A 22,349-nucleotide genomic window follows, 5' to 3' on the forward strand; every position below is an offset into this window, starting at 1 on the left:
CTTCTAAGCCATCAACTAACATGGGACTTTGTTGCCCTATTTGGAAGTTTTCTCAGCAGAATTAATGAGATGTTCATCTAACGTTAAAAATCGTGCCTCAGTTTTCAATCCCAAGCACTGAAAGACAACTCAACAGGGGAATAAGAAGACAGCATCCACTAGACAGTATCTCACACAACATTTTAAAATCCATTTCACAGACAACATGACGGAGACTGAAATAAAACAGAAATCAGCCATCGTTCAGTCACCCCTCCCGATGCGGGTCCTTATCCCTGTGGCCTTTCAGGATCAGGCCCACGGGCACACAGTCAGACGGTCGTGGAATTTCGGGGGGCAGGGCTGCATGAGCTGCTGCTTTGACTTGCAGTGTGACATTTTGTTTTCCTGCTGCCGGACGGCTTCAGGCGAGCCTGTGTGCGGCGGTGGGGCGTCGTGGCCAGACCCTCTGCGTTTCTTTGCTCCCCTGCCCTCCGGGGATGGCGCGCTCACTGCGTTTCCATTCTAAGTCCTGACCGTTGACGGGCACCTCTAGGAGAGCAGCCTCCCGGCTCCCAGGCAGGCCCTCAGGAGCCATCCCTGGGTTCGGGTGTCAGGGCATTTTTATGGCTTTTGATCCATACTGTCCACCGCTGGGAAGGACGCTTTTCGGAATCTGATGGACCACTTTGATTTGACGCTGTCTTCTCCTGCCAGTCCACAGTGATAAGGGGCAGAGAATGCTTTGGACGGGATGGAGGGAGTCAGATTCAGGCCTGAAACGCGTTTTCTGCGTAACAACGAGATGGGGTCCAGAGATGCAGCCTGGCGGCTGGGTACTCAGCTTTCCTCAGAGATGCCATCTGCCTGGAGTGAGAATGGGCTGTGACATGCAGGCGCCCCCCGGGGACACGGCCGTGGAGGTGGCAGGCGTTAACAAGCAGGCATAAGGGACTGCTCCCTGAGAGCGCACCCTCTGAAGCCACTGCCTCTGTCGGCAGCACAGGGAACAGAAGGGCTCTTTCTCCGGCCCAGGTGACCCAGGCCCCTTTGTGCTTCTGCTCAGGAGAGGCCCAGAGCTGCCACCACTGCCCAGCCATGCTCAGGACCCTGGGGCTGGCCCTGCTGCCTCTGCTCAGCACCGTGGGCTCCAGCCAGGCCAGCAGTTTCACAGGTGAGCGGTCCGGGCGCCCATGTGGGCGGTGCTGGGGAAGGGGACCTCGGGGCATAAGGACAGCAGCCCTGCTCAAAGCTGGGTGGGCAAAGGCTCTTCTGCTGTGAGAGGTAGCGTCTGTCCCTCCTCACCAAACTTTCTTGTAACCACAGAAGAGGTGGTGTGCGCGCCTCCGAATCACCTGGGTGTCTGGGGTTCCAATGCAAAGACTGTGTCCACAGGTCTGGCTGGGGCCCGGAGCTGCGTGCATCTCTGCCGGTGCTGTGTGTGGGACGCAGGTCCACAAGCCAAGCTGAGCAGACGCAGGACTGAGGCCTCCGAAACTTAGTGTCCTCAACTTAAAGAGGAGGAGGCGGAGGCCCAGGTGGTCAGGAGCTCGCCCAAGACCACACAGCCGGCTGTGCGCAGAGTTCCACCAGGGCTAGCCTGCCAGGGTGGCTGTCCGTCCAGCCGCCCTCCACCCGGGCTCTGCCAGCCCCCATTTCCTCGGTGGTAAATGAGGACAAAAGTGGCCCAGGGTGGCGGGGGGAGGGGCTGAGCAAGGGAGCTGGTCCAAGGCCTTTGCGAGGCACGTGGTCAGCTGCTTAAAAAAAAACCATGGGGTTTCTGAATCCCCAGATTTCAAGGACTTGAGATCGGAAAACTTTTGCATCATTTTTCTCCTGAAATCTCTTTTTCGGCGGGGAGCTCAAAAGGATCCATGTGTTCCTATAATCAACTTCAGTGTCGTTCAGGTTTCAAGTTTTTTTCGCCTCTAAGTAGAATCCTGGTTTAACTATGATTGCTTTTACATGATTTTTCCTTTGGAATGGGGGATGAGTAAACCCCACAGCTCGGTGGCAGAGCGAATGGCATTACCGTGAAGCTAGAGGAGACCTGAGGAGGCATTTTCTGAGCCCCTCATTGCATAGGTGGGGACGCGGGGAACAGAAGCTCAGAGACGCTTGGGGTTGCACAGCTCTTTGGTCCTAAAGGCTAGGTATTTCAGTTAATCCTATGACCCAGGGCGTAGTTAGTATGTACACATGACAAGACTGGGGCGCAGGGAGGGCGTGAAACAGGCTCAGAATCACACAGCTGGTGTCTGTGAAGCCGGGGTGAACCTGGGCCTCCTGACCCGGGGCCCAGGCCGGCTCTGGAGTGTGGAACTGTACACCTCCGAGACTGGAACCAGGACCCCCAACTCCCACGCCGATGGCTCTTGAAGGGGTTTGCTGAGTGGCAGGGTTGGCCCACAGGGTCCTGCTCTGGGCTCTGCCAAGATGCCAGGCTCGGAGAGAACCCGGTGGCCCCCGGGAGAATGTAAAATACAAAACAAAATAAGTCGCTCCCAAGTGCAGTTTCACAGGTGATGCGTGTGGTGTGTGTGCTAATAATTAGCTGGGACATTGTCACCATCATATGGGGACTGGTGACTCTCTAGAGATAGGGATATGTCACCTTCGTTAGTGGTAGGCATCTTGTCTTAGGTTGAGAAGAAAAACAAAACTCTAAGTCCACTTGGCCAAATTCTCCCTGCGGGGAGTCCTCGTGCTTCATCTTGTTAGTCGATCAGTCCGTTACTGACCACTGTTGTGGTGGCCACTGTCCCTAGCCCCTTGTCTAAGTCACCTCTGAGCTCTGGGCCAAGTGGTCCTAGTCTTAAAGGTTGATTTCTCCTGCCCAACCCACATAACAAGGGGCCTCCCTCCCTTCCCAAAGCTTATTGTCACCTGCCCCTTTGATGGAGACGGGCAGCAGGTGCATCCATTCCCAAAGGCCCTGCCATCCACCGTGGTGATGGGGAGGCAGCCAGGTGGCTCGCTTGGCTGTGGGATGGGCTCACTCGGCTGCGGCAGTTCAGCACTCTCCTCCGCCGAGAGTGAGGCTGCAGGCCCCCCATCAGCCCGGGCCTGAGGGCCAGCTCTGTCTATGTCTTCCTGGGGATCACTAGCCCTCCCCTACGCTGAGTCTTGCTTTCTGCACTCTCGGGGGCTTCTGTGACGCCAAAGGAGGGACACTTCAGGGGCCCTGCTTGGTGCTGGGGGTGAAGATGACTCCTGCTGCCAACCTTGAGTTCCTCCTCCCCAGAAAGCCAGCTTCTCACTGCGGGGTATGCACCGTAACATTGAGCGCCCACTCGTAGGCTGTACAGTCTCATAAAGCCGGGAGCTCAGAGGTTGAGACTCTGCAGGTGTGGAGTGTAGTCAGACCACGCGTTCCTTCATCCTGCACCGAGACCCCCAAGTACAGACAGCGCCATGCTGGCTGCGAAAGTTCCCCGGGGCCACACGGACAAGTGCCCCAAGCTAGGGGCTTACACAGTAGGGATTTTCCCCTTAAAGTTCTAGAGGCCAGGAGTCCGAGATCGAGGTGTCCGCAGCACAGGTTCCTCCTGATGGTGGTGAGAGGGCCTCTGCCCCATCCTGTCCCTCAGCTTCTGCTGCGTTGCTGGCGATCCTAGGGTCCCTTGGCTTGTAGGAGTATCCCCTTGAAGTCTGCCGTGATCTTCACATGGCCTTCTCCCTGTGTGCCTTCCTGTCTCTATGTCCAGCTTTCTCCTTTTATAAGGACTCCTGTCTTACTGGATGGGGGCCACCCTACTCCAGTATAACCTCATCTAAGCCAGTTGCATCTACAAGATTCCTGTTTATAAATAAGGTCGCCTTCTAAGGTACTAGGAATGAGGACTTCAACATAGGAATTTTGGGTGGGCGGAGGACACAATTCAGCCCATTGTAGTCCCTGCTTCATGAGACAGCAGAAGCTCCCTGAGCAGATGGGACACCCCAGGGCCACGGGGTCCATGACAAAGAGGCACAGGGCTGGCGATGGTCATGAGTATCACAGGAACCTGCAGTGCCACCTTCTGCCCTCATCTCTCGATGACGACAGTAACAGTGGGACTGCCCTTTACCATCTACGACCCCTACCGTGTGCTTGAGATTTTTCTTCATTCCATGAAAGGATGCCACTGCGTGCAGTAGGCCTACTGCATCTAGTTATTGTGGGAATTGTTACTGATGCATTTCCCACACGACAAACCGGGGCTCATGGAGTTTAAGAGGTGTGCGCTCTGGCTGCAGAATCACAAAGTGCGAAGCAGAACAAGGGGACCCGAGCCTCCCAAGTCTGACTCCTCCATGTCCCCTTCCGTGTCGGCCTGGGCTGTGGGCAGCGTGTCTCAGCCTGGTGGAAGCTCCACGTTCAGCACAGCAGCGTTTCTTGGCAGGCAGGCCTCTATTGGCACACTTCCCCTCGAGTTTACGTTGCTGCACTGACTTCTCAGCGGGTTGGTGGGCAGATTCCCAGGGTCTGCCCAAGTGCGGGGGGCTTGGTTCACTCACTTGTGCAGTAGCGAAGAGAACCCTTCGCTGCCATTGCATCCCAGGTTTGGTTCTTTTCTTGGTTCGTTGATCCTCTTCCTCCCTCCTAGAGAAAGGCCTGTCCTTGCTGAGCTACCAGCTGTGCAACTACAGCGTGACCCAAAATGTCCAGAAATTGGAGACCGTCCGCGTGTCCCACGTGACCTACGCGCCCTGCGGCGGATGGATCCCCTGGAGGCGGTGTCCCAAGACCATCTACAGGACGCGGTACCTGGCAGTGGACGCTGCCGAGCCCAGGAACGTCACCGACTGCTGCGAGGGCTTCGAGCAGCTGGGCCTCTACTGCGTTCTGCGTAAGTCCAGGGCCATGAGGGAACTGCGGGCCACTGCCTTCTCCCTGGGATCCCTGATAAGCCTCAGGAGAGTCAGCGTTCACGCCTGTTAGCTCAGAAGGAACTTCCTAGATCCTTCTGGAACACTGTTCTTAGTCTCAACCATCGGGACCACCTGGAGGGCTTGTCCAAGCACAGATCGCTGACCCCACTCCCGGACTTCAGATCCAGTGGGTCAGGGCTGAAGTTCCCAGGCAGGGGCCATGCCGCTGGCCCCGGGGCCCTAGTTTGAGTGCACACTGGAGGGCCCCTGGGCAGCTAAAAACAGTGATGCCCGGGCCCTGCTTTCAGATATTATAATGGACTTGGTCTGGGGCACAGCTTGGGTGTCTGGGTGTTCTTAAAGCTCCAGAAGCCACTAACGCGGAGCTGAGTTGGAGACCCAATGCTGCAGTCTCTGCAATGTTGGGAGTCTCCCCTTTCTTTTAAAAAGCTGCAGTGGATGCTTTCTTTATCTGAAATCCTAATCTGGACTCCAATATGTGAGAGAGATGGAAGGGCTCCCCTCAGCCCCCGCTGAGTGCCTAGAGGCCCCCAAGTCCTCTTATTTCGCAGTGTAGTTTGGAAGATGCTGGAGGCGGTTACCAGGGTAACTGGTGTGGCTGTGCAGGGCCAGCGCCTCAGGCTGGGCTCCGTGTGGGTTCAAGGCTCACCCTCTTGAAATGAAGGGAACTTTCCAGAGACGTCTTCCAGGGAAAGGGTGCCTGCGTGAGCGTGTGTGGGTAGCAGTGATTGCTACGTCTGAGTCAATACCAGATCTCAAAAGAATTTCTGAGCAGTCAGAAGGTCCCCCTGTCCCCACTCCGTCATGGAGGGGAAGTGCCACGGGTGTGGCTCCAGGGGTGTCAGTGGGGTCACCCTGAGTTGTGAGGGCTGCTGCCTCCGGAGGGTGGAAAGCACCAGCTCAGGGGTCCAGGAGGGGGATCCTGCCCAGATGGGGCCTGAGGCCTGGGTGTGGACATCGCACACCAGGGGTGCAGACTTCTCCTCCCTGCGGGGGGTGGGGCGTGATGACAGGAAGTATCTTGTGTCCTGCAGACCCTGCAGAGAGCTGCATGGGCTTGGCATGCTGAGGCACCCTGAGCCTGTCTCCCTCAGGTCCCCCAAACAGCGCAACAGCCGATGACCTAAAATGGGAAGAGCATTATGAGGACATGTGTGATCGTGTTTTCAGTCTCAGTAACTTCTTCAAATTTTAAAAAATTCAGCTTTCGGAACGCAGTGGCAACTCATACATTATTTTACTTAACCAGGCACCTTTTTACTGTAATTACAAATAGGGACCCCTGAGCTATGCGGAAAGTCTGGGAACAGAGCAGACTCACAGTGGCCAGGGGTGCCTGATGCTCCCCATGGACCATGTTCAGGGGGCCGGGCATGGAGCTGGCCTGTCAGTTGAGGGTCACCTATTAAAATGCTGCCATAGCACTAACACCGCCACCACCCGTAGGAACCAGAGAGGGCCAGCTGACCTTGGGGCCATGACTTGGTGCCAGCTGTACATTCCCACTGGCTTTCTAAAGGGGCGCTTGTAGGGAGGGGCTGGATGCTGGAGGGGCTGCCCAGGTGCGGGGTCCAAAGAGTCCCTTCCTGTGCTGTAAGAGCCCCCTCTCCGCTTTTCCAGTCTTCAAGGGCCACACCTACAAAGGGGCAGCCAGCTCAGCTGCTGCCGCTGCCCTGGGGACACCTCTCTTCCCGGAGGATGCGGGATCCCCTTATTTGTGGAGACCCTGGGGGCCCACAGCACCTTGGTGTGGAGCATCAGAATCCAGTGAAAGAAGGCAGGTGTGGCCCTGCTCCATTTGTCTTCACCTGTGAAGGACACACAGGTGAAGACCTGCTAGCGGTTGTCGGGGCTAATGAGGTCGCAGGCCCAGCAGCCTGGAGGAGGACCCAGGGTTGGCTGAGCCCCACCAGCCCCACCCCGCAAAGGGTGACCTTTCTGTAAGGGCTGCTGACCTACTGAGCTACACAAGTACAGTCCCAAAGGAGAGGAGGCAGGGAGGGCTGGTATCCCTTCCTTGCCACTTGTCGCTCCTCTTTCTTCCTGTCAACAACCCAGCCTCCAAGAAATGCCCCTCATGGGACATCGATCCCACTTATAAAGTGTTAGCACCTTTGCTTAGGAACTCACCAGGTGGGGAGAGGACCAGAACATTCTAGTTACAGAGTCCTGTGGGCAGGGCTGCTCTGGGGAGCTACAGTAGGGGAGTGGCTGGAATAGGGAGAATGGCGACATGGTGGAGGGGCACGCAGAGCGCCTCTTCCTGCCTCCTTGCTCAGGGCCAGTGCTTTGGCAGCTGGATCTGCTCGTGGTGGAAGCATTTACACCACGGTCATTGGCAACACAACCTTCCCCATGCTGGCACAGCTCCATGATCAGGGCTCGACTGTTTGATCAGAGCTTTTTAGAGAAGCCTGGTGACAAGCTGGCGCTTTGGAACCTGCAGGGAGAAGTCTCCGTAAGAGACCCCGTGACCTGCTGGTTGTTTTGCACAGCATGGGCAGAGACCAACCCCTGGATGTAGTAGCTATGGGGACAGCCTAGGAATTGGGGGAAGACAGGAGGGCCCCTGAGTCCCTCCCGATGGCGGGGAGCGGGGGCGGCATGTGTCTTGGCAGCTCGGTGCTCTGAGCTTGAAGGCCTCACCTCCAGGCAGCAGGGAGGCCTCAGACTAGCTTCCTCCTTCCCCTCCCACTCAACGACTGAGTAGCTAAAAAGGGAAGGGTGTTATGAGAACACAAGTGACATGCTCTTCAGTCTACATGACTTTCACTTTCTAAAAGCCTGGCATTTGGAACACAGTAACTCATACATTATTTCCTTTAAATGTATCTTTGTACTATCGTTACGGAAACAAATACACAAGCCATGCAAAGATCTGGAAACACAGAAGTTAACACAGGAACATCACCCACAAGCCGCAACAATACCCGCCCCCCCACCCCCACCCCCCGCCCAAGCTTAGCCATTGTGAACATTTTCTTCTACTTTCATTCAGGGCAGACATTTTACAAAAGCGTGGTCACCCTGTTCAAGACTTTTCCTCAGCACATTTTTACCATTTGGCAATGTGTCTGGACCATGTTTCATGTCAATAAATATTGTTCTGCAGCAGGGTTTTGCGGCCACATGGCATTACCTCATATGGATGTATCAGCACGAAGCAATCTCCTGCCATGCAACACTGAGTTGCCTCCAAGTTTTCATTATTATGCATAAAGCTGCAATGAGTGTTTTACGGTACAAACACCTCTGTTCCTAAGCTGGGTTATTTTCTTCGGGGGAATTCCTGGGGGTGGAGCTAACTGAGCACCTTAGCCAATGCTTGCCAACGGAGGTGGCACCTTGGTTTCCACTGAGCCCATCTTCACCGTGGCTCATCACCATGGCAGAAGGACCCCGCTGTACCCGGAGACTGCCCCAAACTCCCCGGCCCACCAGGGCCCCCTTGGGGAAGGAGGACGCTTAGGGAGGAGGCGGGAGTGGGGATGATATTCCAGAAGGATCACTTTTCTGAGCCCAGGAGACCTCAGCGTTGCTGCTCACAGAAATCTCTGGTGCGTTGTCCCCTAGAACGGGGAGTAACCTTGGGTTGCCAGGCAATAGGCAGTCCTGTGTCATTGTTTGTGTTGAGATGGTGGAAGGAGAAGCAGATTTTTAACTTTCGACCAAGTTGGAATTGTTGACCGTTCTCTTAGGCTCTCAGTGAGAGCCAGCCTGTGGGAAGGAAGGGTGAAGGGTCCTCAACAGCAGTCAGATCAAGATGAACTGGAATTTGAAAACATGTCTGTTGTGATTGACAACCATTTTTGGAAGCTGATTTTTCTTGGTGGCCTGCACTTCCCTTTCATTTAAATAAGGCTTTTAGTTTAGAACAGTTTAGATTGACAGGCAAGTTGCAAAGATGGCAGAGGGAGTCCCCCCATGCCCTTTGCCAGTGTCCCCTGGTGTTAGTGTCTGGTGTCACCATGGTAACCTGTCCATACTAAGGAACCAATGTTGGTGCATTGCTATTAGTTCAACTGAACACTTTGTTTAGATTTCACTATTCTTCTAAGGTCATTTTTCTGTCCCAGGAGCCACCTCCTCTTTACTCTCCTGTCTCCTTAGCCCAAAGGCCATTGGTTTGTACAATGTGGGAGGAAGCAAAGACCTTTGGGTCCTTGTTTGGTGGCCCCACAGGGGTGCTAGCTCTTTTGTCCCAGTGGCTTGCTGGGCTGCCCCACTCACCCATTTTTTATGTCCCCAAAGCGAGTCCCTGTGTGGCAATTTCTCCAGGACATGAGACACCAGAACGGTGCTGCCCAGGGCTGGCCCTGGCCCATGAGTGGCTGTACTGGGTGCCTCCAAGGGCCGCAGGGGGAGTCAGCCTCAGGGCGCCCAGACGGGTGCCTGTGCAGCGCACCCAGGTGTTCACTGGTAGCGTCATTAACGGCAAACGACTCTCCCCCAGCCCTGAATCGGTCTGAGGAGTTTGCATCAAGACCTGGGGTCTGCCCGAAGGTGGGGCAGGAAGCATCCACCTCCCCCTGTGCCCTGGACGCCGACTGCCCTGGACTTCAGAAATGCTGCCCCTTGTCGTGGGGCCATCGCTGTGTGGCTCCTGCACCCCAAGGTAGGACCGAGACCTGCAGCAAGGGAGGTGTCCAGGGAGGCAGCCGCCTGTGGGCTGGGGTCCCACCCTGATCTGGTGGATGGAGGGATTTCCAGGAACCTCAGCCGATGTCACGGGGAGCCCACAGCTGCGTGCAGAGCCCATTCTGCTCAGCATAGCGTCTCTGTCAAAACCTGGCCGCTGGCGTTTCGGGGGGAGAGGCAGCTCACAGGCGCCCTGCATGGAGGCACCTTCCTGACAGAGCAGCAGCCCAGCTTTCCCTCGTCACCTGGGGAGCCCCAGAGCTCCGGCGGCACTCGTTCGAAGCTGGCCTGTCCCATAGTGGGACGGTGCACAGCTGCTCCTGAAACACCACAGGGTCCCGAAATCCTGCTCATAGCATCTGGTCGGCAGGCCAGTGGCCCAGCCCTCGGAGCGCATCTGTCTGGTCTGGAAGATTCTGGTCTTGACTGGGCTGCCCCCAGGAGAACGGGTTGGTCAAGGTTCAGAATTAGGGGGAAAAAAGGCATACATATATATTATAATATATTCTAATATTATTATAAATAATGTACCATGTATCACATATGTTATGCTGTTTTACTATAAACATCACAGTGTACATATTCTATAAAATATATATTACATATAATATTGTATTATCCAATATACATTATCTGCAGTGTATGTAGTATACGAGGGGGAACCCCTCCAAAATGAAATTTATTTATAAAAAATTCTATATTTATTCTCACATGTTTAAATTTCAGTCACCTTTAAAGGGCTCTCCATTTGATGCAATACACCTATTGAGATTTTTTTCCATTGCACAAAACAGTTTTTGAACTCTCAATTTTGATGCCTTTTAGTGCTTCTGACGTTTTTTGTTTTATCTCTTCAACATCGGCAAAACGTTTTCCTTTGAGGACTGTTTTTCATCAGGGAAACAAAAAAAAATGTTGCTGGGATGAGATTGGGTGAACTGGGAGGGTGGGGCATGGGGGTCATGCGGTTTTGGGTCAAAAACTGCTGAACATCCTGCCCGGTGTGGGCAGGGGCGCTCGTAAATCACCCACCGTGCAATGGGCAAACATGTTGAAAGAGTCCTCAAAAAAACCCACCCAAGCCGAACCCAGCCTCTCACAACAACGCCAGCACATACGCTGACCCAGATGGGTTCCTAGAACACTCGCCAGGCAGGGGAAGCCTGTACTGCAAGGGGACTGCCCTCCAGAAGATGATTCGGGTTTTGTGGGACCCCGTCGTACGCAGGATTGCATGTATTATAATGTAAGGGAAGTGTGGGACAGGAAGTGGGGGGACTGCCTCACGCCAGCCAGGCGGCAGCCCCTCTTACATAGGAGGACGAATGCAGAAGGGCCAGCCTCTTGTCCCCCTTCCCACCCCAGGGCCTCGGGCGCCCCTCCTCGGCCGGGGCCTGGGCCTGGAGCTCATCTGTATGTGTCCTCCAGCAGCCCTAGAGAGCACCTCAACGAGTTCCTGGTACAACGTGACCGTCCTGGTGAAAATGGACTTCCGGGAACTCCAGCAGGTGGACCCCAGGCTCCTGGATCACATGCGGCTTCTGCACTCTATGGTAGGGGAGAGGGGAGCGAGCCACGGGCTGCCCGGCTGGGAAACGCGGCGGTGGGGGCACGATGGGAACCGGAGCTTGGGGAAGGGCTCCACGAGCGACCTTAGAACACCTAACTCTGAAGCAAATGCAAATTCTTATTTTAAAAAACAGAGCTCCAAAGAGGTATGATTTACATGCAAATAAAATGCTTGCACCACGTGTGCAGTTTGGAGTTTGACACATGCAACACTCTAGGCTCCACCCCCTCACAGTATAGGACATGGAACCTCTAACCTTTTCACAGTGTTGCTTAAACCAAAGGTGCCTCCGTGTGGATGGCCTGGGGCCAGATCTGTGTCCTCACTGACCTCACTCACATCCCCCGCGTCCTGGAAAGTGCTGGGATGGGGACCCTCACCTGGCACCATGGACGCCCAGGGCTGGATGGCTCTTTGTTGTGGGGCTGCCTGTCATAGGACTTCACAGCATGCCTGGCCTCTTTGCACAAGAACCCAGAAACACGGCCAGCTGTGACCATCAGAAAGGCCCCTGGATGTGACCACACGCCCTCGTCCCTGCTGGAGAACCCTGCTGTAGACACAGCTCACACTTTTTTACACTTCCGAGCCTTCCGGCCAGGATGCCTTTACCCAGTGGCAGACAGGGTGTTGCTCATCCTCACGGTGTGGGGCTCTCTCCAGGGTGGTGGTCCGCCCGCAGGGCCGCTTCATGGGCGAGTGTCCCGTGGAGTTGCTCCAGGCTCAGAGGGGCCCCACACTTTATGTTTCATGGTCCCCTCTTGAAATGCTTCATACTCTTTGAATAAGACCCCCCATTTTCCTTCTGTACTGGGTCCCGTACACTGTGTGGCTGGGTCCCTTCTCCACAGAACAGGTGGCACACACATTTGCCTTGCTCCGGGCTATATGATAAAGCAGCTTGACAAGCATTCCAAAACGTCCCTGTCCCCTGGAAGCCTCCCTAACTGCCCCAGCTGGAGGTGATTTTGTCTCCTCTGAGCTTATTGGGGGCAAAGGAAGATGGCCCAGTTGGCCAGTGAGAGCTCAGGAGCCAGACTGCCTGGGTTCAAATCCCAGGGTTGCCCCTCATCAGCTGTGTGGCCTTGGGCAAGTTATTTAGCCTCTCTGTGCCTTAGACATCACTTCCACAAACTAGAAGCAGTTACAAGCCTACTGGAGACAGTGGCTGTGAGGTTTAAACAGCACAGGGAAAGAACTTAAAGAGAGAGAGTAGGCTGGAGCAAAAGGGATTCATATAAAATGAGATAAGGGATCACTGAGGATAAAAACAATCAGATGTGCAACAGGAGCCATGGCTTGATGTCCAGTTCTCTAGTTTCTGATCTAATTCTCTGTTATGAGCTGTGAGGGTGGGGACCAAGGGGCCCAGGCGCTGACTGGCGCTTTTTTCTGAAGGTGGCCGTCACAGACGGTTGCAGACTGAGGGCCTTACGTAACAGACGTGTATGCTCCCCCAGGTCTGGGGGCCGGAGGCCTGGGACTGAGGTGTGAGCAGGGCTGCTCCTTCTGAGGCTGTGAGGGAAGGGTCCCCCCCAGGCCCCTCCCCTTGGCTTGTCAGTGGCTGTCTTCTCCCTCTGTCCCCACAGCGTTTCCTTCTATCAGTGTCTGTTTCTGGGGCCAGATCTCTTCTTTGTGTAAGAACACCAGTCCTTCTGGGCAAAGGCCCATCCAAATGACCTCATCTTTAATTACGTCTGCAACGACCCTCTTTCCAAATAAGGGCCCATTCCGAAGTCCTGGGGGTAGGACTTCAACCTGAGGATTTGGGGGGTGGACACTATGCCGCCCATGACAACTGGTGTTGCAGAAGTATTTATATTCTGGTGTTCAGACTTCTACTGGGGCGATGACAGAAATAAACTGTCCTAGAGGTTCTTGGCTGCAGACCAGAATGGCGCATGCGCAGTGAACTCACTAGTCCAGGCCTCAGTCTCCCCGTCTGTCTGATGGGGGCGCTTTCGCCGGGCGATGCTCTCACTCTGCCTGCACAGGTCACCAGTGCCCTGCAGCCGATGGACGCTGCTGTCTACCACCTGCACTCGGCCTGTGGGGGCACCTCGACCACAGTATCAAGGCTGCTGCTGGGCCTGCCGCAGCCGGTACCGGTGGCCAACGTCTCCGCCGTGTTGGACGGCATCGTGAAGCGCGTCTATGAAGTGATCAACATCCAGGTGCAAGGTGGTGCTTTCCCTTGGTCCTCTCCTTGGGGTCAGCGGGCAGGGGTGGGAAAATAATCTCGCAGGTGAGGGGCGGGAGATGCATCTTAGCTCCTTCTGACCCAAATCAAGTTTAAACTCCAGGTTTAATCCCTGCATCTCCTCCACACCCTCCATGCCAGGGGGAACACATCTCAGAACAACACAAGAATTTGTCTTCAGTTCTTGGTTCCTGCATTTCCCTCTTGCTCCTTCTTACCCTTACCAAGGACATCTTTGTGAGCTGAATTGGTACAGAGGTGAATTTGGTAAAGTACAGATGTGGCCTTGTTTCTGGAAGAAATTACCCAGCCCGCCTTTTCTTTTCTCTGTTCGTTTTTTTCTTTTCTTTTCTATGTCCATTTTTCCTTTTCTTTCCCCCTGCCTCCATCTCTCTCTCCCTCCCTCCATTCCTCCCTACCTCTTTCCCTCTCTCTCCCTCCTCCCTCCCTCTCTTCCTTCCTTCCTTTTTCTATGTCAGGGGTCAGGAAAGTTTTTCTGAAGTATAAAACAGTAAATACTTTGGGCTGTGGGCCCTGGCAACATAGTTCAGTTGGTTAGAGCGTTGTCCCATTACCCCGAGGTTGCAGGTTTGATCCCATACAAGAAGCAACCAGTGAATACATAAATAAGTGCAACGACAAATCAATGTTCCTTTCTCTCTCTCTCTCTCTCTTTCTCTCTCAACTCAATAAATAAAAAATACTTAAAGTTATAAAAGATACACTGGGCTGTGGGCCACATGGTCTCTGCCTCAAGTGCTCAGCTGCCACGGGACATGGGAGGGCCCCAGGATGAGGGGTAGGAGCGGGTGGTGGGAGAGAACCTATTATGGGGTGTGGGCTTTGCCTGGGCATATTGGGGCTGGGGAGCTTCAATGCAGAACTTTGCTCTAGATTGGAAGCTATTAGAAAGTGAGGAGTCTATGACAGGGCCCCTCAATACATTGATTTGTGGAGAAAGGCAAACTAGCCTGAAGATAAGCTCTAATTAGTAAAAAACTGAGTCACTCATTTTGCCCAAGGTGGGTGGTGATACTTTGTGGGTGGCACGGGGGTCTTTTTCTGCTTGGCTTCGGCGAAGTCGTGCAGTGGCGTGGCTCTGTCTCCCTCCATCCCGGTGGGGGAGATGCCCAGTGTGTTCTGTGAGACTGTTTCTGTTGGCAGGGGAGGGACAGGGCCAGCTGTGAGGGACAGGCCACTTCTGAATGTCAGGGGCGGCTCTGCTCTCTTTCTCAGCCCAGAAAGGGGCCCGTCCACCCGATTAATTCTCAGGTAGGGTGTTTGGACGCACTCATTTCATGACCCTTCAGCCTCCAGGCAGCGCCAGAGCGACCGGCTCAGGCGACAGCAGCGGCCCAAGCGCCCGTGGTGACGGCTGCAGGCGAGCGCGCCACGGGTCCTGAGATGGGGTCTTGGAGGCGCCAGCAGGCGCTCAGGCTCCCGGAGACAGGGCTTCGAGGGGCACCTGGGGACTGCCGCCAGCCGCTTCCTCAGCTCACGGCACACACGTCTGGAGGTCAATGAGAATGACCGGCTGGTTACAGCTCACCCACTCTTCTCTTCAACAGACGTAAATGAATGTTTCCACGAGGAACTCAACGCCTGCTCCGAAAGGGAATTGTGCTTAAACGTGGAGGGCTCATACCAGTGCGCCCGCCGCCCAGAGTCGGCCACCTCGTCTCCCGAGGCGCTGAACTGCACGTGTGAAGGTAAGGCAGCATAAGGAACCCTTGCAGGCTCGGCAGTCCGGAGGCCACCCAGATCCCCTCTTCTTGCAAAAGGGGACCAGCTGGCCTGTGGGCAGAGAATCGTCACCTAGTTCTGGCGATGGTTCTTGGTCTCGAACTGCGCTCTTCTCGCCTTCATTCTTTGATTGAACCAATGTTTACTTAGGCGCCGCCCGCTGTGTGAGATGCTGGTAATAGAAACACGTATGAATAGATCATCATTGCTGCTCTCAGGAAACTCAGTAGAGAACATGCCGATTGATGCTTATTAGGAATTATGTGTATAAGTAGAGGCCTGCGTAACTGGTTGTTTAAATCGGGACACCTTTGAGAGTGAAAGGGGCCTGATGAATACTTACTTACCTTGGGTCCAGGAATAACCTGAACCATCTCTGGGATGACTGGTTAGCTGGATGCAAAAAACAAAGAGGGAAATGAGACAGGACCCAAGAGGCCTAGGCCGAACAATGGAATCAGTGGTGACTTCTGAATGAGTTGGAGGAAGACTCGGGGGGTTAGTAGGATTTTTGACAATACTGGTTTAAATTGAGAAGGGGTTGAAATTGCGCAGAGAGGCCAGGATGCCGGCTGAGCTGGATATTGAGCGCTGGAGCTCTGAGGGGGGCTGCACTGCAATCCGGGGTCATCAGCATCCAGCTGGCATTTTACTATGGGCACGGTTGGGGGACAGGAAGGGGACCCGGGGCCTGGGGCTGAAGAACCCCACTATTTAGAAGTCAGTACAGGAGGAGGGGTTTGCAAAGAGACAAGAGTGTGTGTGTGTGGGTGGGGGGAAGAACAGCAGGACAGGCAGCTTCAAGGGTGTTTACAAAGAGGAGACACTGAGATCAAGCAGGGCAAGGGAGGAGGCTGTGGGGCGAAGCGGGGGAGAGCCTGGAGGAGGGGCGGACTCCCAGGAAGGTCCTTTGGAGCATGGGTGATGCCCAGTAGGCTGGTGTGCTGCTGGGAGAGACCCTGGCCGATTTTTGCAGCTCCAGGCTGGGAGAGACCTTGGCTGATTCTTGCAGCTCCAGGACCCAGGTAAGCCTTCTCTCTTTTGGGAAGCTGCTCTTGGACTTCTCCAGCTGGGGATGACCGTCATCTGCAGCTGCTCTGGTGGCCAGCGCGTGGTCAGGGGAGGCTCAGAGCCCACAGACTGCAGGGCTGTCTGCAGGTGAGTGAGGCTGCAGGCGCAGCTGGGATGGTGAACAGGAGATGCTCAGATGGAATCTTCCAGCTAGCACGGATGGGTGGGGAGGGTCCGGTTAACATGCATTCATTCAGTCACTCGTGGGGCATATTTTAATGAGTGCCTACTATACACCAGCTACAGTTCTTAACTATACTGGGTTAAGAATAGACTGTGCCCTGACCAATGTGACTTAGTTGGTTGTGTGTCGTTCCACAAAGTGAGAGGTCATTGGTTCAATTCCTGGTCAGGGCATGTGCCTGGGTTGCAGGTTCGGTCCCTGGGTGGGGCCTGTGTGAGAGGCAACTGATTGATGTTTCTCTCACACATCCATGTTTCTCTTTCCTTCTCTTTTTCTCTCCCTTCCCCTCTCTCTAAAAATAAATAAATAAAATCTTAAAAGAAGAGTAGAGAGGCCATGGCAGACCCCAAATCTACTCTTTCCTTCCATAGTGAGAGAACTTAGATTGAGCTTTGTGTGGAAATGTGTGAGTTGAAAAGACTACGCTTCCCTACGTCCTCTGTGGGTAGAATCGTCATGTGACTTACATTAGCCAATGAGATGCAGAAGAAGTTTCCATGAACGTCAGAAAGACCGCTTAATGGTTACAGGCATTGCTGAGACCAGGCTGGGCTCAAGACTGTGATGGCCGAGGCCCCACTGGCCATGTCAGCCACGGCGTGACCTTGCGGATAAGGCTCAGACACTAGTGATGGGGGAGTGAGGACAGTGAAGGGGACTGGGCCTCAGCCACTGCAGATGTCTCCTATGCAAGGGGCATATCTGATGGGGGTTTCCTATTATATGGAGCAGCTGATCCCAAGCCAAGTGACTTGGGGCATGGCAGGAAGCAGGGAGGTGACATTCAGGTGGGACCCTGGGCGGTGGCTGGTGGGGGCTCAGCAGGTGTGGTGGGGAGGCATGTCTGCAAGACAAACAGCAGGCCAACTGGGCGCAATGGGCACAGCTGGACGCACAGCCCGGGCGGGGGACAGCAGGAGAGGGGGTGCAGGCGGGGGCTCCGATGGACCCTGTACCTAGAGCAGATATACCGCTTATTCAATTTGGCCACTAGAAGTTTCTCTTGTCATTGCAGAATCTGCTTTATTACTTTAGCAACATTCTAACAACAGTGGAAAGACAAGTCACAGCAGTCTCAACACGCTGGCACACTGCTTTATTTCTCCCTGCTCCCGTCCAGGGTTTCACCCTATTTAAATCCTACTATGCATGCAGTTTGTATGCTTTCTTCACCCACCATTATGTCATGCAAAGGTTTCCAAGAAACAACCTGGTCTTCATAATTCTAATTTTCGGTTGTTGAGTAATATTGATGTTGTATAGCAGTGATATAATCTCTTAGCTATTTGCCTCATGGGGGGCATTAAGGTGCCTTCCAACATTTTGCTACAAAAACTAGAACTTTCATTAACACTGTGAAGTGGTTGTGGAGAGTATTGTATAGTCACATTTGAATCACCTATTTTAATTTACACGTCTTATATCCCCTTTAAAAGAACGTAAGAGTGAGGACCCTCCTTTTGTTGATAATAATACAGCCAGGAGCTATTTAACATTGAAGTCACCGGGATCATCTGTTTAATCCTTAGAACGACCCCACCAGGCAGCTGCCCCACAGAGCACCCCCCAGCGGCTGCCCCTTGTCACGGCGTGGCGCCCTTTTCTCCCCCATCCGTGAGAAGGATCCGGAGCTGAGCAGAGGTCTGAAGCTGTTGACTGTTTTCTCCAGGGATCCAAACTCAGCAGAAAAATGAGTGTAGAATCCTTCCTGACTCTTCTTGCTCCGCTGTTGGGGTGAGGGGAGGCGAGGGTAGAGGCTTTGGGGCGACGCTGGGGAGGAGCTGGTTCCCAGCACCACTTGAGGACCTGAGGGGTCCGGGGTCAGTCTTCATCCACTGGAATGCTCCACTTCCCCTAGGATGAAGCTCCACGGGGCGGGCCTCCTGGCCCCTGCCAATGAGCCCTTGTACTTGGCAAATGGTAGATGCTCAACACTTATTTGCTATCAGTGGAGGAAAAGTGAGAGTTGAGTGGCAACACCCACCAGCCCACCTCCAGCAACAAGACGCTCCAACTATGCAGCTCATCCCTTTGACGGTCTGTGTAGAACTGTGCCCACAAAGCTTGGCCCAGACCCCCTCCAGACCATCCTTAGACCTCCTGCCTTGTACCCTGTGGGCTGGGCGGGGGGTGGGGAGGTGAGGACAACCCCGTCCCTCATGGAGGGTAGAAGATCGGAATATAGTTACTGAAAATACTCGGCCAAGATACTGAGTAGCGAGCGTCCTTCCAGATAAAGGGCCAGTCTGTAGGCGAACACAGGCAGGGAGAGCTGCCCCGCGCGGATCCACTCCTCAGAGGGCAGAAAAGGCCAGTCCAGCGTTGCCAGCTCAGAAACTTCAGAGTGAATTCCAATGGCATATTGCTCAGGGAAGCAGCACATGTTTTAAATTTAGAAGCTAATATAAATGAGCAATCTGCTGGCATGGTTTAGGGGTACAAGCCCGTGGAAAATACAGCACAAATTTCACATGCTTTTCTTGTGAAATTAGTCATTCAATTAATGACACACGGGGCAGCTAGATTCTTGCACAAAACAGAAACCATAAGAAATATTGCTCCGTTTGCATGTAATGTTCCAGGAACACGTTCTGCTTTTAGGACAAAGTGGAACTGTCTTCAGGGGTCATCCTAACTCCTTCTGACACAGTCCCCCTCCTTAGCTGCAACCGAATAGCTACTCAGCTCCATAAAGAAAGGTCTCCCGAACTTGTGCTTGCTGCTCGAGAGGCAGCCCAGCTGGCGGGAAGTGGCCTCCGAAGTCCACCCGAGCCGAGACTCCTCATCCCTGACAGCACGCTCAGACTCTTGGCTCAACTCCTCGGCATTTCTACCTTTACGAGGGTGGGGTGTCAGGGCTACAGGCCCAAGGGAAAAGAGGAACAGCCTGACACGGGTTGTTCCTGACCCTGCGAAAGGCAGCAACCCCAGCAGGCCCCCTCTTGCTTCGCCAGAGACGGGACAGGGCCTCCCAGAAGGAACAAGGCCTGGACCCTCGGACACAGGGAGCCCAATGTGCTTCCTCAAGACAAAGGTCAAGTTCCCAGGCGAAGGGTGGGGAGGGCCTCAAGGAGGCAGTGTCCTCGGATAGCAGAGAGTCAAGACTTGGGTGTCATTTCCTAGAACCACATTTTAAGAGGACTGTCAAAGAGCTAAAAGGGCCATGAGAACAGGCTTTCCTGGCTAATAAAGGACTAAAATCCAAGTTCAAGTAGGAGGCAGAAGGGCTCTTGCCAGTTTAACAGGTCTCAAGCTCTGTCCTACAAAAGAGGGATTAGCCTTTGTGTGTCAGAAGCTGGCTGATTTTGCCCCGACACGAAGAACTTACCAAGTTGCTGCCAAGCCCAAGGCTGCCTTGAAAACTAGGTGAAGGAGGCTGGGGGGCAGGGGTGGATTCGTCTCTCCTGTGGCCATCGTAACAAAGCGCCACGCAGCTGGCCTGTAAAACAACAGAAAGAAGAGAAAAGAAAAAGAAAATCAAATTTATTGTTTAAAAAGGAATGAAACAGAAGAAATGTATTCTCTCGCAGCTCTGGAGGGCAGAAGTTTGAAAAGGTCAGATGTGCCTTCTGCAAATGCACTCTACCTCCCCATCCCAGGAGACTTACCAGGGAGCAGCGCAAATTTAGCTGGCGGTCCCCGATCCTGCCCACGTATGGCAGGGGACGGACGGAGGGCTGGGCTCCCAGTTCTCATGAGCCTCCGGTAACCTGTCTCCACTTGCTTTAAGGGCGTCCCGCCCGGGGTTCCCAGGAGGGAAGCATGTGTACACAGGGCACCCCCATTTATAAAAGGCCGCTCAGGGCTCAGTTGGAGGAGGACACAGCACGGCTGGGTCGCAGGACTAAGATGAGCCACAAAACTTATTTTGAGTCTCTTGACAGCCAAGGCAAAAGGGAAATAGGTTGAATTACACTGGTTTTTATTTTTTTTCACTGAAAGGAAGCATACACATTTGTCTGGAAAGTTAAGAGTTTTTTTCATGCTACTAGAAAGTATGTTTTATGAATTCTTACATGAAGAGTTTTGGGTATATTCAGACACTTTTTAACTGCTTTTTACTGTGGTTTTGCAAAAGATTTTTAAAAAATATACTCATGGCTAGCCTTTTCTAGAATTCAAATTCTAATGTTAAAATTATAGTGCCTGGACTGAGGGCCAGCCTACTTTTTACATAATTCATATTACCCAGGTGGCTGTTGTATGCTGGAATTTTCCTTCTGAAAAAGAGACTTTATTATATTTGAGTGCCAAAACATATATTAATTGTTGTGTTAGAGTATTATATACTAGAGTGCTATGTTGGAGTGGATTTCAGTATAAAAACATAAAAAGCTCATCCTATTACCTAACTTCTACTCAGTTCCCTCTTGAAAGATGCTCTCTCCAAATACTGTCACATTCTGATGTACTGGGAGTTAAGACTTCAACCTATGAATATGGGGAAATACAATTCAGCCCATGACACACCATAGCAACCACAGCTGCAAAAACAACTTCGGTTGTTTCCCAGTCTTGGCTATCGTGAATAATGCTGCACTGAGCGTTGAAGTGCAGAAATCGCTTGAGATAGTCGTTTCATTTCCTACGGATAAATACCGAGAAGTGGAATCTCTGATCCTAGCACGGCTCTAGTATTAATTTTTTGAGGGACTCCCGCGCTGTTTTCCACAGGAGCCGCACCAGCAGTGCACAAGAATTCCCTCTTCTCCACACCGTGGCCAGCACTTATCTCTTGTGTTATTGATGAGGGCCATTCTGACAGGTTCACAGAGGTATCTCGTCATGGTTTTCATTTGCATTCCCTTGATGGTGATGTTGAGCATCTTTTCATATGCTTCTTGGCCATCGGTACATCTTTGGGAAAATGTCTATTGGATTATTTGTTTTTTGCTATTAAGGTGTATGAGTTCCATACATATTTTGGACACTAACCTCTTAGCAGATATGCGATCTGCAAATATCTTCTCCCACTCCATAGGCTGCCTTTTCACCTCGTTGATGGTTTCCTTCGCTGTGCAGACGCTTTTTGATTGGTTGATTTTGCTTTTGTTGCCTCTCTCTCGGACACCCTCCGAATCCTCTCTCTCTGTGCGTCCACAGGCAACCCTCCCATCGGAGACTACATGATCCTCAGCGTCACCAGCAGCAGCTTCCAAGTGTCCTGGAGTTTAAATGCCACCCAGAACCGCACCTTCCATGTGCAGGTTTACCAGGGTGAGGAGCTGCTCAGGAGCGCCAGGACCCAGGGGACGACCCTGGAGGTGACTGGGCTGGAGGCCGGAGTGCGGTATGGGGTCAGGACCAGCTACCAGGCATGCAAGGCCAACATCACCGCCATGCTGACCGTCAGAACCGGTACGGCACTTGTCCAAAAGCCACATGTTACCTGTGAGCTGGTCTTTCCACGCTGGTTCTGCTGGCCCCAGAGATTCAAACTGCTCCTCTTCTTATAAGCAGACAGGGGCGGCCACAGGCCTGTCTTCCCCACCGCCATCCTAATGGGGCTGTGGGCGCTGTGTGTCCTCCGAGCAGTGTCACGCCCGTCAGAGGCTCCCTCGTCCCCCTCCACCGTGTCCAGCCAGGGCCAAGTCAGACCCCTGAGGTGCTGAGGGCTCCACGGGGACCCTGCCTTTCTTGTAAAGGACTTGTAAAGCGGTCAGAGTGAGGCAGCAAGAGGAGTGACGTAGAGGCTGGTGGTGATTTGCATGCATTGAATGACCTTTTGTCATATGTAACTCCACAGGGCTGAGTGTGCATAACTTGCCCAAACCAAGACCTGAGCACTGCGCAGCATCTTTGCGGAGCACGCCTCATTTCCCACACGTGTACTAGACACGCTAACGCCGCGCCCATGGCGTCGGTGCCGTGGAGAGGCGCCCCCCACCCCACCACACAAAAACACCGTGTAGGAATGAGCTGGGGATCCTGTCATGCAGAAGGCAGCCGGCGTGGCCATGTGGCTGCCAGGCAGCTGACTCTTGTCCTGCCCCGTGGTTTCAGCTCCCCTTTGCCGGGTCACGGTGGCACCTGGGTTGTGCAGGGCTCAATCTATTTTTTAAAAAAATTTCCCCTCAAAGGGCAGGCTT

The 22,349-nt window shown here is 53.5% G+C and overlaps 1 protein-coding gene across 1 annotated transcript in view; it reads left to right on the forward strand.

The window, feature by feature from the left end:
- Positions 1–1,077: 1,077 nt before the first annotated feature.
- UMODL1 (uromodulin like 1) overlaps positions 1,078–22,349 on the forward strand; it is a 49,286-nt gene continuing 28,014 nt past the window's right edge. The window contains exons 1-7 of the mRNA XM_054576189.1: positions 1,078–1,153; positions 4,569–4,811; positions 9,308–9,469; positions 10,924–11,045; positions 13,057–13,243; positions 14,831–14,971; positions 21,364–21,618. Of these exons, the coding sequence (XP_054432164.1) occupies positions 1,078–1,153; positions 4,569–4,811; positions 9,308–9,469; positions 10,924–11,045; positions 13,057–13,243; positions 14,831–14,971; positions 21,364–21,618 (1,186 nt within the window). The remainder of the gene's footprint in view (positions 1,154–4,568; positions 4,812–9,307; positions 9,470–10,923; positions 11,046–13,056; positions 13,244–14,830; positions 14,972–21,363; positions 21,619–22,349) is intronic.

This window comes from Pteronotus mesoamericanus, unplaced genomic scaffold (genome assembly GCF_021234165.1).
Source record: "Pteronotus mesoamericanus isolate MK-2021 breed Mesoamerican mustached bat unplaced genomic scaffold, CSHL_Meso_final contig_116, whole genome shotgun sequence".
NCBI lineage: Eukaryota > Metazoa > Chordata > Mammalia > Chiroptera > Mormoopidae > Pteronotus > Pteronotus mesoamericanus.